Here is a 16,749-nt window from a genome sequence, read left to right on the forward strand (position 1 = left end):
TTTTAGAAAATTTCAAGATATATATCCATAATATTCTTTAAATTTTCTTTATTACAAATAATTGTTCCTGAGACTAATTCATATCAGTTGGTTCAGCTGAAGCTTCCTACAAGACAGGACTCGGATAACAGAAAGTTCCACTACATAAGAACTAATGAGTTCCTCCAAAAGCAATCACACAAATGTCCGGAAAAAGAAAAGGAATTCGGAAGAGAAACCACTGTTGCTCTAAATTCTAAATACGTTCTTTACATGAAAATCTTCCTCAGGCCACCTGAGATAAAAGGGAGTTCTTGCTTTTTTTTTTTTAATAATGCTTTCGGTCTTCCTTTTGCAGATTAAATTCCCTGATGATATTTCTGAAGGGAATATTAAGGTTTCCAAGAGTTTGAGTAATTACCATCTTTGGGACATATATTTTTAATTTTTAACAGATTACACAAATGGCATAACTTTTATAATCTGATGGCAAGGCAACTTGCCATTTTCGAAAGGTATTTTTCTCATTGTGTTTAGACTAAAAATGGGTCTGTTTGCTCTTCCTGGCTTCCTATGGGTTAACATTTCTTAATAAATTATCTAAAACATTTATTTCTATTAAAGTGTAATGATTTCTTTAAAAACCCACCGCACACCAAATTTACTGAGGTTTGTGAATTTATTAGTGGAGTTAAAAAATTGGGTCGCACACTGCCAGAGAAGCGTTTTGATTCATGATATATTCTGGCACCTAGAGTATAACGGACATATAATTTTGGCCTCTTTTATTCAATTTTCAGATTACTTATGCAGCCAACTGAAAGGGCAGAGCTGGACAATCCAAATGTGGCCACTATTAAAATAGTAAAGAGTGCCCGACAGCAGCCCTGTCATTGGCAGGACTAGGACAGGACAGGACAGGGCAACTGTCAGCTAATCTAATTTTTACGTAGTCATTTTTGGTTGACAATTTGGGTCTGAATTTGAGTTTAATGTCGTGAGCTTCCGACGGAAGTTACTTTCTTAAAGGTAAATTGGTGGGACCTTAGAACAAACAAAAGGCTTAGTTATACACTAGGGGATGAAAAACAAAGAACTTTGTCCTACTCCCAGCTAAATAAAAGCCTGTATAAGATGCTGGCATTTGACTGCTGTTCTTACTCCCGGGAAGTTATCCTGGATCTGCAGGGTCTGCACCAGTGTCCCTTGAGCTGAAGCTTATTTGAACAACTCAAGAATTTAAATTGCTCTGCAAACACCTAACTTTGAATAATTCTAAAAATGCTGCTTCTTTAGAGTTCCACTATAGATTTTTTACCTATTGGAAGGTAGGGTGATGCAGGACTTTCTGAAAGGGAGTTTTAAAGTGGTAGTGTTTTCCAAGCACAAGTTTGAGTACTTCAAAGGCTCCCTCCTATTCTATGGACTATTTGAAATACATGCCAAACAAGTCGCTTAAAAACAAATGTCATTTGTAGGGGACGGGGTAGGGGCAATCGAGGGACAGTTACTTTGCTTCATAACATTGGCTGGGAAGCTGGATCCTGCCTCAACTGTCTGAGAGTAACTAATTACGGTATGGGACAGTCGCGGACTAACCCGTCACCCAGAACCGACCTTCGGGATCATTTTGCTACAGACCCAGAAGACTTGGCTTTTTGCAGAACAACAACAGCAACAAAGGGGGTGGGGGTGGGGGTGGATTTCCACGCAAGACTGGGCGGGGAGGGGTGAAGGCTGGGGTGGGAAAAAAACCAATGCAGAATCGTTTTCAGAAAATGTTGAATCCCCTTTAGTTGCTTTTGGTGTAAAAGAGGAAAGACAACCCAAACCCTCCAGGCATTTTTCTAGTTCCGAGATCCTCCTGTTTGTGCCGTCGCCCATCCTCCGAGGGAGCACAGATCCCTTACCCCGTGAAAGCTTGAACACCTGTTCCCACAGGGGAGAGGTCTCGGGGACTTCTTTGTCAACACCCCAACGTAACCAAGCTACGGTGCTCTCCACTAGGGTGGGTTTTGGGGGCGCTACTTCCCGCTGCCCCCAAATTCTGGGGCTTGGCTTCCGAAAGACGCCCTAACCACACTTTTCCCAAACCACTTTTTATTAGGACTAAGATCCAGCCCACCCGCGGGCCGCACCCAGTCCCGGCTAGGCGGCTTGGCTGTAGAACTTCGGGCTCTCGGAGAGCGAGCGGGGAGGGGTGGGGGGAGGATGAGGGCCCGGCAGGTCGATCCGCGCCATCGGCACTCCGCTTCATCACCCTCCTGCATCGATGCGCTAGGCAGCTCGACTAGCTTTGCCTTGCGACGGCCCCGGAAGGCGCTGAGCTTGAACTGAGGTGGGTTCCAGGCCGCGGCGGCAGCGGAGGAGGAGGAGGAGGTGCGTCCACACGACTGAGGCCCGGCTCCGGCTTCTGCTCCGTGGGGTAGCACCCTCGGCCGAGGTGGTGGCCCCGGGCCCCAGAGCCAGGTGAGCCCCATGTACGGCCCGGCCGGCGAAAGAGGCCCTAGGGCAGCTGAGGCCGAGGCCCGACTGACTGGATGGAGGAAGTGTGGGGAGGGGGACGTTTAGCGCCCCTCCTTCCCCCCCGACCCCCTTCGGCCGTTCCAGCTTGTGCGGACGCCGGCCCCCTGGGAGAAGGGGGAGGAACTGGGTCGCTCTGCGCATGCGCGCCTCTGGCCGGGCCGGGCGAGCTAAACTAGGGGGAGGCTCTGACTAGGTGCGGAGGGATTGGGAGGTATACGTGAGAGAGAACGCGTGGTTGCTCGCACTTGTCTGTGTGTGTACAAGTGTGTGTGTATGTGAGTACACGGCTGAGTGTGTGTTAAGAGCCGAGTGGGTGCATATTGGCCCAAGTGTGTATGTGTCCGTATAGACACTAGTGGGAGTGGGCATCATGTTCTTCATTATTATGTTGATCAGGAGCGAGTGTCTGCAGGCGTGTAGAAAGGAAACTAGGGCAGACGTAAGCACCCACTGTGTGCCAGACCCTGCTATTCATCCTCATTTTACAAATAAGGAGGGCAGGTGTTAAATGACTCATCCATGGTCACACAGTGGTTCAGTGTCTGAGGCAGGATTTGAATGTAAGCCTTCCAGAGCCACCTAGCTGCCTTTCTGGAAAACACAATGGATTAGCATGACCCGAAATGGTTAAGGATTCCTGATTTAGAGAAAGTATTGACTAAGCATTTAAAGTATTCCAGGTACTGTGTGCTAAGCCCATTTGGAATTTAGGAATCTTATCTACTTAATCCAAATCCCTCATTTTGCAGAAAAGGAACCTGAGGCTTTGGAGAGGCTGGATAATTTGCCTAGGGTCACACAGCTAAGGTTCAGAGGTAAAATTTGAACTCTGGTCTTACTGTCTGCAGGTTCAGCCTTTCATCTACCACCTCAGCCTGACAGCAGCCACATTGCTCCCGGAACTGGACATAATTCTTCCTGTGTGATTTGACCAGAGCTGAAAGTAGTAGGATAACCACCTTGTTTGTTCTGGACACAGAACTTCTCTTAAGTATCTGAAGCTGGCATTTCCTTCTTGGTTTACCAGATTCTAAACATAGAGCTATACAGGGCCTCAGATGGAGGCTTTGAGCAGTGAAATGCCTTGCCCCTGGTTACACTGCTAGCAAGTGTCAGATGTGGGATTTGACCTAGTCCCTTCCTTCAGATCCAGCAAAATGACAATGGTGCTGTGCCTTGGACAGTTCAGATATGAGAGACTTGCCTATGAAGACTTTCTTGACTTCTGAAGTTGTTGTAGTCATTGGCAGAAGACCCAAGAAGGACTTCTTTGCAAAGAACTTTGCACATTCAAAAGCACCACATACAGTCAGTTTTTATTATTAAAGTGTAAGCTCCATCCAATTAGGGATTGTTTCTTTCTTTGCCAGGGTACAGGTGCCTAGCACAGAGCCTAGCTCACAGAAGGCATTTCATAAACATTTGCTGATTGATAGTTTCCTACTTCAGTGTTAGAATCATTTGTGAGGGAGTGTTTATGTTTCATTTACTTAACTGTTAGACATACAAGTCCAGAGTTCAGGTATTAAAAAAAAAAGTTTTATTTGGTGAGAAAAAAAATCAGTTTTCTTCTCCCATTGTATGTGTCTATGTGATAAAACCTTTGTATTGCATAGTTGAGCAAAACAAATTATCTCAATGGCAATACACAAAAATATCCAATGCCCATTTTGTACTTTGAGTGTCGCCAATTGTTATGGTAGAAATTTTAGCTTTTAGGATTTATTGTAATATTGAACAATGGCCGCCAAGGAATTTACTTATGAAATTCCTAAAATGAAACACTCAGGTCAGAATGGAGTTTATGGAGGTTTAATCACACTGGGAGTAGGGAAAGGAGAGGGAGAGAAGGAGAGAAGAGAAAAGGGAAAGGGGCTACTCAACCTCTGACCAAGGCAGAGGGAGCTTTAGGCCCAAAGGGCCAAGGTAGAAAGAATCAGTCCTTAACTCACGTGAGTGATCTGAAGGAAAGCTGTCTGCGGGCTTCCTCCATGTCCAAACTTCTAACACCAACTCGCATCTAGCTCTCTCCACAGGAAGTGAGCGAAATCCAGAGGCTGTTCCTTACCTCACTTCCTGTGTCTCACAAGTGTCAATGGTTGGCTCTAGCTTAGCTTAGGACAGCCCAGGTGGGCAGTTAGTTATTTCTGATTTGTCATTGACTAGCACATGCCCGTGTAGTGTGGGTGTGCACAATTTTTGGGTGCTAGACCAAGATGGAGACTTTTAAAATTCACAGAGGTAAGAAGCAGGCTTCATCAGGGGTCCTCTGGCATCCTGGTTGAGCATTGTGCAGATAAGAGTTGTGAAGTCTTTTAGAGTTGTTTGTCTTAAAATAATATACTGAAATTATATATATATATATACATATATATATATATATATATACACATATATATATACACACACACACATATATAACTAAAATAATTATTTAGATAAGGGAGGAAGGAAAGGGAATTGGGATGATCTATCATAAAAACTATAAATAACTCCCCTCCCCCCAATCAAGTTGATAACCTACACTGTTTAACACTTTCCTACCTTAATATTTTAATTTCTACAATTAGCTAAATTAACCCCCCTTAGTTAATATATAAAAGTGGTAAGGAATTAAAGGTAGCAGGAACTGTACTCAAAGGAAGGTCTCACTGGCAGTTGTCCTCTGGAGTCTTAGAGCAGCTCTGTTGGAAATAACTCTTAGCATCAACAGGATACACAGGGACAAGCTGGATCACAAGGAAAACCACAAGAGAGAGAATATCTAGTTCTCTAGGTCCACCCCAGGGGACTAGATTGCAACTCAACTCCTGGCTGCTCAACTGTCTCTCAGAAGAAGCCACTGCTCTGTCACTTCTCCAGAGTTCTGGAACCTTGCTCTTTGCCTTGCAGGATTTCCTGCTCCTGCTTTCCCTATAACAGTCTTTACGATGTTCAGGTCATCCTATAAATGATTCTTCCAGTTCTGCTTACTTCACTCTGTCTCAGTTCAGACATGTTTCCTTGAACTGTCTTCTTTCACCCTTTCTTACAGAACAGCCATTCCTTCTTTGATAATAGTTCAATTTTGAAGCCTTCAGATGGGATCTTAAGATGAGAGAGGAGACTCTGAGGAGAGCCTTTCTAACCTCAGATTTTATAAATTACAGAAGTGACTTTATGATTTACAGACAGCTTTATAAGCACGTTAGATCCTCATAATAGTCCTATGATGTTAATAGTATGGGTCTTATGCTCATCATATATAGGAGCCTCAACTTCAGAGACATGAAGTGAGTAAATTACATCTAATTTCTTGTAGAAAGAACATTATATTAACTAATGACAGGATGGTGTGGTTATGTCACACAAAGAATGAAAAATGATATTTGAGTCCCCATATTGTGATGTGAAAAACCATTCTGTTATAGTATTATACTATTTTGTTTATGGGAATATTTGACTTTAATTTAGTAACTACCAAGTTGGAAACCATTTGATTCATACATTAAACTCAGCAGACATTTATGAAGTGCTTGCTGTGTCCTGAGCTCAGGCTGGACTGGAGATATCAACACAGGTGTAATCTTGGTCCTGCTCCTGCCATCAGAGAAGGGAAAGACAAGTACACAAATAACTGTAATGGGGAGCTAATGAGGTAGGCGAAAAGGAGAGAGCCAGAGCCAAGTGTGATGAGAAACATAAAGAGGAAGTGATCACTTTCTCCTGGGAGCAGCCAGAGAAGGTGACCTCTGAGTGAGGTCTTCATGATTCAAACTCTTCCAGGCTCCAGGCTCCAGGAGGGAAAGTAAGACAAGAATAGAAGGATGGAAAAGAGTCTATTTTGGCTGAAGGAAAGACTATGTGAAGGAGGGTGATTTGAGATAAGGTGCCTATGTAGTTTGGAGCCAAATAGTGGAGCCTTACATATCAGTCAGGAATTTCTGCTTTATTTACTAGTCAGTGGACCCTGTAAGTTATAGAGAGGTGAGAGGACAAATAGGTCATAGTCTAGGAAGAACCATTCAAAATAGACTGCTGAAGGCTCAGAGGACCTGCTTATTAAAAATGCAAATGAGAAGAAGCTGAGAGGGAGCACCTATGCTTATGACAGCACAAAGATTCTGAAAGATCCTGACAGACAAAACACTAGGCTTGATCTAGGAAGATGAAACTTACTAGGGATAAATGCAGCATATTAGAACACTGGGTTAGAGAGGTATGAGGATTTTAATGGACTGCTCAGTCATCACAGATCACAAGACTGTATTCTCTACCACATCTGCAGTTGTGTAGTTCTGGGTTTGAAGAAGAAATGTATATAGAAGAGGAATCTTAAGAATGTACCATGGGCAGCTCAGCTGAAAGACCTCCAGGGGATTAGTTTGAGGAAGAGAAGACTTGGGGGGAGGACAAGGGACATCATAGTTATTTTCAAGTATTTAAAGGACTATCCTGTGGAAGAAGGATTCCACTTGTTGACAAAACTAGTAGCAAAAGTTGGATGTGGCAAAGAAATCAATTTAGCCTTGTCATATGAAAAACTTTCAAAACGAAAAGATCTTTAATAGGGAGATGGCCATTTGGAACAGCATGGAATCAAGCAGGCAACATTTAGTAAGCACCTGCTATGTGCCAAGTCTTGTGCTAAGTGCTAGAAATAAAAGAAAAAAAAAAGCCAAAAGACAGATCTTGTCCTCAAGAGCTCACAGTCTAATGAAGGAGACATCATGCAAAGAAATATATACAAAGCAGGCTAAAGGAAAAACAATAAATAATTAACAGAGGGAGGGTACCAGAATTAGAGATTGGGAAAAGATTTCCTCTTCTTAGTTGGAACTTACCAGGGAAACCAGTAAGTGGAGAGCATTCTAGCCATGGGGGCAGCCAGAGAAATGGAGTATCTTGTTTGTGGAACAGAGAGGCCAATATCATGGATTGGAGAGTGTGTGTTGGGAAGTAAGGTATGAGAAGACTGGAAAGATAAGAGGGGGCAGATTTTTTTTTAATTTTTAAAATTTGTTTTTAATTGTCAAGTTTTTCCATGATTTATGTTTTTCCCTCCCCCCTCACAGAGTTGACAAGCATTTCCACTGGGTTATACATACATACATACACACACACACACATACATAATTACTCAAACCATTTCCATATTATTCATTTTTGTAAAAGAGAAATCCTTTAAAACCAAACCCCTAAATCACATAGCCATATAAACAAATGATAAATCACATGTTTTCTTCTATGTTTCTACTCCCACAGTTCTTTCTCTCCATGTTGATAGTGTTCTTTCTCATAAGTCCCTCAGAACTGTCCTGAATCATTGCATTGCTTTTAGTAGCAAAGTCAGTCACATTTGATCATCCCACAATGTTATTGTCTTTGTGTATAATGCTCTCCTGTTTCTACTTATTTCACTATGCATCAGTTCATGTAGGTCTTTCCAGTTCTTATAAAAATCCATCAATTCATCATTCCTTACAGCACAATAGTCTTCCATCACCATCATATATCATAATTTGTTCAGCTATTCCCTAATTGAAGAAAATCGAGGAGGCAGATTATATAGGATGCTGAATGCCAAACAGCATTTTGTATTTGCTCTTGGAGGTAATAGGAAGTCAAGTTTCATGATTAGAACTGCAATTTAAAGCAGACAGACCCATCATCAGTCTATTGTAATAATCCAGAAGTGAGGTGATAAGAGCCTTTTGGGGATGGTGATAGTATAGAGGCAATGTCAGAAGAGAGGAGGGGGTATACTCAAGAGATATTAGGAAGATGAAATAGATAGGCCTTGGCAATGGTTTGGATATGGAGGGTAAGAGATAATGAACAACACAGGATGATGCCCAGGTTGTGAGCCTGAGGGACTTCAAGGATGGTCTTGCCTTCCAGTAATGGGGGAAGAGTGGAATTTAGGGAGAAAGATGAGTTCCATTTTGGACATATTGAGTTTAAGATGTCTACTAGACATACTGTTTCCGATGCTGGGAAGGCAATAAATATGTGAGATTGAAGGTCAGCAGAAAGTTTGGTGTAGGATAGATTTGGGGATCATCAGCATAGAGATGGGAACTGATAAGATCATTAAGTGAAGTCATGTAGCAGAAGGAGAGAAGAGGATCCAAGACAGAAACCTAAGAGACACCTGAGATTAGAACATGTGATCTGAAGGAGGATCAAATAAATACTGAGAAGGAGGGGTCAGAGAGGTAGGAGGAGAACCAGAAGAAAGGGTTGTCCAGAAAACCTAGAGAAAGAGAGTATCAAGAGGAGAAAGTTATGTCAAAGACTTCAGGAAAGTCAGAGAATAAGGACTGAGAAAAGGCCATTGGATCTGGCCACAAAGGCATCATTGGTATCTTTGGAGAGAGCAGTTCTGGTGGACTATAAAGGCCAAAACCTTATTGTATGAGATTAAGAAAGTGAAGGCACCTAGTATAGATAGCCTTTGGGAAGATTTTATTGACAAAAGACAAAATCATGGAAATCCTACTTCCTGGAGACCTTTCAAACAAATTTAGATAGCTGCTAGTATATGTTGTGGAAGGGTTGTTTTTCAGGTATGGCCTCTGAGTCCCCTTCCAATTTTGGAATTTTGTGACTTAGCGATGAGAACCTGAACTAGAGTAGTTGCAATGGGAGATAGAAATGACAGAATGTTGTAACTGATTGGACATAGACATGAGGATGTGTGTCAAGGAGCCTGAGATCTTGGGGGGAAATAGGGGAAAGAATAAAGAGGGGAGAGGCAGATTTATAGTTCAAGATGATTTCAGTTTTAGACCTAATGCGTTGAAGAAAGAATAAAAAATTGTGCTGCTTGAGAGTATTTGTCTTCATTGACTTTTTTTTCTTTTAATATGAAGACATCGGTCACCATCCCAAAAACTATCTTAAAAACTGTAAAAATGACCGAAAGTCTTAACACAGAAATGCAGTAAAATTGACACTATCAGCCTTTATGATCTCCATAGATGATTCCCTTTTGGTTCCAGTTGGCAACATAGAGTGTGTGTTGGGACTTTTTTCTTTTTCATGTAAAGAATAACATCTGAAAGTTCTAAAATAGTTGTCAGGAGTCAGTATTTTCCTTGCCTCTATCTAGTTCTTTTGTATAAGGAATTGGGTGAAGATGGTCCATGAAGAACTATCTTGGGGCTCCTAGGTATCAGCAGCCACAATCAAATTGTTGTTGGGTTCTCTGCACTGGTTGTTCTCTTGGCAAGTGGTTTAATTTGAATCGACAAGAAGACAATTTGTGGGACTCCTATAAAATGTTCGGTCTCTTCATTGTCCTGTCAGACAGCTTTCATGTTCCTCTTCATGCATAGGACCCTCAGAGTCATGACTCAGTAAAGATTTATTAAGCACCTCCAATGAGCCAGGCACTGGGCTAAGTGCTAGGGACACTAGGAAAGGCACTAGGATAGTTCCTGCTCTCAAGGAGCTCCCAGCGTGGTGGAAGAGAACACAGAAATAGCCAGGAAAGAAGACTCAGCATGATTAAGTCTGGCCTAGGGGTGAGAGTGAAAGTAGGAAAGCGTTTGAGGCTTCCTAAATGATTCAGTCTAGCAAAGTAGCCAGGTGAGAAAGATAAGATTTCCCCAGGTACCATTCTTAGATAGTGGAGGATTTGAGGGGGGGGGGGGGGCAGGGCTAGGATGTGGGTGCTGAAGAACTCTGAATTTCTTGTCATCTAGTAGAATGAGTTTCTGGAGATCCTGAAACCCAATCCTTTATAGATTAAGTTAGCTCTAGTCCTTGCCCTCCAAGTTTTTGTATTTGAGGCAGATCATAGTTAGATAGAAATAAAGGAAATACCTTGTGACTATAAACATTGAACAAATAAGTAATAATAATATGTAAAGGGGATGAACTAGAGAAATGGTGAATTATAGATACTTAACAGTCATTCAAATAATTTCATTTTTCCTACTTTGACTCTTCCTTTTGTATACAGTTTTCCTACCTGTCCTTTTCCTATCTTTTTACTGGCATAGGCCACATGCGTGGAACACCTTCAACATTTTTGCCTACTAAAAGTTTTTAAGAGAGACTAAGTATTATATGTTCTATAAAAATTTGCCAATGGGCCTAGCAGGAAGTGATCCCTCCCTCCCAACCTCTCATCTCTTTTTGTTTCATCTCTCCCATGCATTTGTCACATTCTAACATATTCTAATTAGTTATATGTGAGTACTATCCCTTTATTAGATTATATGCTGCACTCAACTGCTAGCACAAGCTTAGCTTGTTATCTAAGTAGTGACTAAACACTCTTGAATTGAATTTATAATCATAAAATGGTAGAAATGGAAGGAACCTTGAAGGTTATCGTGTTTGGCCTTCTCCTTTTAACATATGAACAAACTGAGTTCTGCAGAGATGACATTATTTGCCCAAGATCATGGAACAAAGCTGAGAATAGACCCCAGCTTTCCTAATTTGCTGCCTTAAGCTTTTGAGAGCATTGAGTTTGAGTCAGAAGACCAGGGTCCAAGTGCTAGCTCTACTATTTGTCTGGGCTAAGTCATTAATCCTCACTTGTCCTCAATTTCATCATGTAAAATGAGAGGCTTAGTAGAAATGATCTAAATTTCTTTCAAGTTTGAACATTCTCTGATTTTATCTTTTCGTTAGAGAAGATAGTTTTTGAATCTAGTCTGATTTCCACCATTGACTGACTCACTTTTACAGTAGTCATAAAAAAATTAAATCCAAGTTAACTGAAAGAGAGTAGCTTTTTCTTGTTGAGATTAATCACAGATCATGCACAGTTTTTCTGAATTGTAATTTTTTACAATTCTTTGACATTTGTTATCAAACTACTTTTTGGCTAGGTTCCTTTTAGGATCCAGTCCCTTTTATGATCCCCCTCTCCCCCCCCCCCCCCAATAAATATAAATTTATCTGTTATGGTAGATAAATGCCTTTTAAAATTAAAATGATGACCTTTTATGCCCCCTTTCTCTTTTCTCATAAGTACGATACAGAATTGAATTTTTTCCTCTGCTTATTTTTGCTGGCATAGCCCCTGGACCTGATCTTTGTGTTCTAGAGCAGAAAATAGGGAGAGTGTGGTTAACAGGGTGAACCATTATCCCATTGTCCAGCTTGAGCTTGTGTGTTTTTGTGAGATTGGCAAATATGGGAGTGAGGGTAATTTTTAGATGACCAATATTTCACTGGCTCTATGGTGTTGTTGATGCCAGTCAGTGTTCGCTCTGGAAGTGCAAGTCATCTAATTTATGCTTAAGAATCTTGGACTATTCTTGTTTATGGTTTTCCAAGGATCCTCAGAAGAGAAGCCACTCACTGTACTGAAGCCTTTCCTTGAGGCCTTTTTTTTTTTTTTACATTTCATGAATACCACTGGGTCTTGCCACATGAACAGCTTGCCTTATTTTCAGATAATATTTTTCCTTGGTAGTATGCCTTGTTCCAGGTACATTTCTGGATATCTTACATAAAAGTCATCAGTCTTCCTTACTTTCTCCTTTGGCTTCTTTTCCCCTTTCTTTCTCTCTCCAGGAAGGTTGGTAGTGCCTTTGGTAGAAGATCACATAGTCATTATATGAGAGATGGAACTTGTATCTAAGTCTCTAATTCTGAGGAAAGCTCTATCCTTTTGTGCTGTGTACTCCTCTGTGTGTGTGTGTGTGTGCGGGCATGTTTGTATTCATGTGTGTTACAGCATAGAATCTGTAGAATTTAGGAGACCTCAGTGGCCTTCTAGTATAATAAAAACCTGAAGAAAAATTCCGCCTAAAACATATTCAACGTTCTTTGCCTAGAAACATTTGGTATGGGCAAACATACTATCCCAGAAGGCAGTCTATTGTACTTCCAGATAGCACTGATTGTTAGGAGGTTTTTCCTTTCATCAGACTTAAATTTACCTCTATAGAGGGTACTAGACTTGGAGTCAGAAAAACTTGGGATGATATCCTACCTTGGATGTTGAGTTTAGACATCATCCTTGATGTTAGCTTTTAGCTTAGACATTAGTTTCTATAAGCCTCAATTTCCCCATCTTTAAACCTACTTCACAGGATGGTGGTGAGGATCAAATGAGATAATGTATGCAAAATGCTTTTCAAATCTTAAAATTTTATTTTCTATGAACTGTTCTTTAGTATTAGTTCTGACCTGGGCCGGAGTAGAAAAAGTTTAATTCTACTTATGGGTGACAACTGTTTGAATAAAGACAGCTATAATACCATCCCATCTCCCTCCCCACCCCCCAAGCCTTTTTTTTCTGCAGGCTAAAGAAGTCATGTTGCATAATTTGAGGTCCCTCACTGTCCAGATTGCCTCCTCTGGGTGTTCTCTATCTAATGATATTCATTAGTATATATTTAGTAAGCACCAGCTTGATGCTAGGCCCTTTCTTGGGTACTGGGGATCCAAAGTCAGTAATGAAACAGTTTTTGAGTTCATGGAGCTTGCATCCTATCCATGTTCTTAAAATGTGGCATCCATATATGCATATATGTAAATAAACATCAATATTGTCTACAGAGTGTGTAATATTTCTTTTCTGAGTTCTAAGTCTAGCTGTACATACATTTCTGAATTGATCATAGAATTTAGAACTAGAAGGGAATTTAGAGACCATATACCCCAATCCTTCATCTTATAGATGAGGGCATTGAAGCTCAGAAAGCTAAAATGACTTGGTCAAGGTCACAAAGATAGATCCTTGAATGTTTTCTTTTTCCTCACAAGGAGTGAGCTAATACAATGTTTAAAAATTTTTTTTCTTTTAGGAAAAGGCTGGAAATAAATTTAGTTTCAAGCCTTTGTTTTGAAGACCTTTTTGTTTTCAGAAAATGTGAAATTGAAAGACTATGTAAAAAATCTCCCAAACATATGTTATGCTTTCTGATGATAAATGTAGCATAAGATACAAAGGAAAACTTCCTTAGTGTTCTTTACTGGCATTAGCTTTCTTGTAAAGCATTTGAAGATTTTGGGGAAAATTTAAATCAGCCATCAATTCTAAAAGCAATTTCTTTGAAATGCCAAAAAACCATAACTTAGCTATTTTTCATGTCACATCAAGGATGCTGGCACATTCACAGCCTTTTAAAAATAAGACTTTAATTTTACAAAATACTATTCTGAATTTATCCAACATCTGTAAGAATAATATGTGTGCATAATATAGAGTACAATTCTGTATTAGAAAGAATTAAATTTTTATTTTAACTTCAGCTTCTAAAAATGGGACGTCGTTCATCAGACACTGAAGAAGAGAGTAGAAGTAAGAGGAAAAAAAAACATCGAAGACGATCCTCTTCAAGTAGTTCTTCGGAGAGCAGAACCTTCAGCCGAAAGAAAACAGGAAGGAAGTCAAGGTCAAAGTCAAGATCTTGGTCTAGAGATCTGCAGCCACGCTCACATTCTTATGACAGAAGGTGAGCTCAGAAATGGAAAGGATTCAGCAAAGGGGAGGAGATTCCGTGTAGAGCTTATAAACTCAACAACTTGGGCTTTTGTGCTATTTATCTTCAGTTGAAAAACCCAGACTTTCATCTTAGAAAACATAAGCATAAAACTCTTATGACACTTTAATGAGGCATTTATGTTCTACAAAATAGGTATATATCGGAATAGCTAACATTATTAGAAAGATGACTGCTCTGGAATTGGAATACCTTCAGGTAGTTACTATTTCAGCCACTGGATAGAAATGTTATTAGAGGAGAATTACTTTGTTTTGTTTCTGTTTGTTTAAAGGAGGGAGAGATAGAGGAATACTTTTTCCATGCTTAACATTTAATTACTTAATTAAACACCAAGTATTGTCTCCTGTGTGCAAAGCAATATTCCAGGTGCTGTGGAAAGTTAAAAAGAAATTAAAATATGATAGTCACTACCTGCAGGGAATTTGTCTTCTAGTTCTGTGCATAAGGCATATTTCCAACTTGAAATTAGAGTGTTATATGTTCAGTAAGAAATGTGAAAGGTGCTATTATGGAAGTTGAAGGAGAGCATATTTTCAGGTATAGAAGTTAGGGTGGGTGTTCAGAAAAGACTATAGAAAATATGATCTTATAAGGAAAGGGTACAAATAAGACAAAAATTTGGTGATATTTTAAATCTGTAAAATTCTATTATTCTTATCAATAGAAGCAACATCATCAACCAATTCCCATTAAAGCATAATCAATGTAAAATTGTTTCAGACGCAGGCACCGTTCCAGTAGTAGCTCTTCTTATGGATCTAGAAGAAAACGAAGTCGGAGTAGATCGAGGGGCCGAGGAAAATCCTATAGATCTCAGAGATCAAGGTCAAAAAGTAGAACAAGAAGGTAGATTCTTTTTTTCCCCCTAAAAAATCAAGTTGCACTATTTTCATCTAAAAGCTAGTTTTTTTTTTAAATGTTAAATTCTCCCCTTAAACTGCCTTCCTCTTCACCTTTCATGAATCTACTTAGTTTCTGTGTTTAGAGTACTGCCTCCAACCCCCCATTGAAAATTAAAAATTTTTTTAAAGAAATTCATAATAAATATGCCTTTGTCCAGCAAAAGGTTCTCAGTATAGCTATACCCAGAACTGTATCTTGGTTTGCATTTTTAGGTCATCACCTATCTGGGAGGAGGCAGGTAGTGCATTTGAGCTTTAGATATCTGAACTCATGGTTTCTCACCAACTTTGTTACATTTCTCTGTGATGTTGTCATCTTATAATTATACTTCTGGTTCTGCTCACTTCCCTCTGAACCATGGAAGTCTTCCTAGTTTCCTTTGAAATTGTCCATTTCATTGTTTCTTATGGCAAAATAATATTCCATTTCATAATTCACATACATTTATTTTGCTCTTTTCCCCTTAGTTTCTAATTTTTGGCTGCCATGAAAAGAGCTAGTATAAAAATTTTTGTATGTATAGGGGTCCTTTTCCTCTTTCTTGTATCGCTTTGGGGTAGAAGACTAGTAGTAGTTTGGTGGCTGGGTCAAAGGGTATACACATTTTCATATCTTTTGGGGTATAGTTGCACATTGTTTTTCAGCACAACTGGACCAATTCAGAGCTCCACTGATAGTGCCTGGTTTTCCTTCCAACATTTGTCATTTTTCTTTCTTTTCATCTTTGCCCATGAAATGCATATTAAGTGAAATCTTAGAGTTACCTTAATTTATATTTCTCTAATTGTTAGTAATTTGGAGCATTTTTTCCCCATATAGTTCTTGATAGCTTGAATTCCTTTGAAAACTGCCCCTTCTAACCTTTGGCCATTTGTCTCTTGAAGAATGACTTTTACTCTTATAACTCAGTTAATTTTTTATATATCTTGGATGAGACCTTTATCAAAGAAGATTTCTACAAAGACTTTCCTTTCCAGTAATTTGTTTTCTTTCTAGATTTAATTGCATTAAATTTGTTTGTGTGAAATATTTTTAATTTTATGTAATCAGGTTGTCCATTTTGTTTTTTGTGATCCTCTTTTTTTGCTTGTTTAGTCCATCCATAGATCTAAAAAGTGATTTCTTCTTTGCTCCGTTAATTTGCTTATACTACCACCTTTTATGTCTAAGTCATATGTCCATTTAGAGTTATCTTGGTATACAGTGAGAGATGTTGGTCTATACCAACTTTCTGCCAAACTTCATTCCAGCTTTTTCAGCAGTTTTTTGTCAGACAGAGTCCTTTCCCCAATAACTGCTGACTTAGTGTTTATTGAACTCTGCGCTATGGTAGTCATCTTTTTGGATATGTTTTCTTAAGGCGTTCTTATTGCTATACATTGAAGTCCGGTGCTTGTCGACTCTCTGTTGCATGATTCTCTTCCCACTTTTTTTTTCATTATTTCTCTTTGAGATTCTTGGTCTTTTGTGCCTCCATATGAATTTCATAATTTTTTCCAGTTCCATGATATAATCTTATAGTGCCTTGATTGGTATGGCACTGATTATATTGGTTTAGCCTACCCCAAAGCTCTACCCACATTTATTAGATCTAACTTTATTTTTGCAGAGTGTTCGATAATTTGATTCATATAGTTCCTGGGTATATCTTGGTAGACTCACGCCTCAGTATTTTAAACCTTCTGTAATTATTTGGAATTAGATTTCTTTTTGTAGCTCTTCTTGCTAGATTTTGTTGGTAATAGATAGGAATGCTGATTATTCATGTGAATTTATTTTATGTTCTGTAATTTCGCTGAATTTATTTTCTTCATTAGTTTTTTGGCCTGATTTTTTAGGGTTTCCTGAATAAATTCTGTCAGCTGAAAAAACAGATTTTGTT

The 16,749-nt window shown here is 39.5% G+C and overlaps 1 protein-coding gene across 6 annotated transcripts in view; it reads left to right on the forward strand.

Annotated features, from left to right (window-relative positions):
• RSRC1 (arginine and serine rich coiled-coil 1) overlaps window positions 1-16,749 on the forward strand; it is a 422,496-nt gene that overhangs the window by 2,138 nt on the left and 403,609 nt on the right. For 3 of the 6 annotated variants that reach the window (XM_056807599.1, XM_056807601.1, XM_056807604.1), the window contains exons 1-3: window positions 2,310-2,448; window positions 13,711-13,913; window positions 14,685-14,810. In XM_056807599.1, the coding sequence (XP_056663577.1) occupies window positions 13,720-13,913; window positions 14,685-14,810 (320 nt within the window). In that variant the 5' untranslated portion in view covers window positions 2,310-2,448; window positions 13,711-13,719. Of the gene's footprint in view, window positions 1-2,309; window positions 2,449-13,710; window positions 13,914-14,684; window positions 14,811-16,749 lie in introns of those variants that run through there. The other 3 variants (XM_056807603.1, XM_056807605.1, XM_056807600.1) reach the window with 2 other exon arrangements.

Source organism: Monodelphis domestica, chromosome 8 (genome assembly GCF_027887165.1).
Source record: "Monodelphis domestica isolate mMonDom1 chromosome 8, mMonDom1.pri, whole genome shotgun sequence".
Lineage (NCBI taxonomy): Eukaryota > Metazoa > Chordata > Mammalia > Didelphimorphia > Didelphidae > Monodelphis > Monodelphis domestica.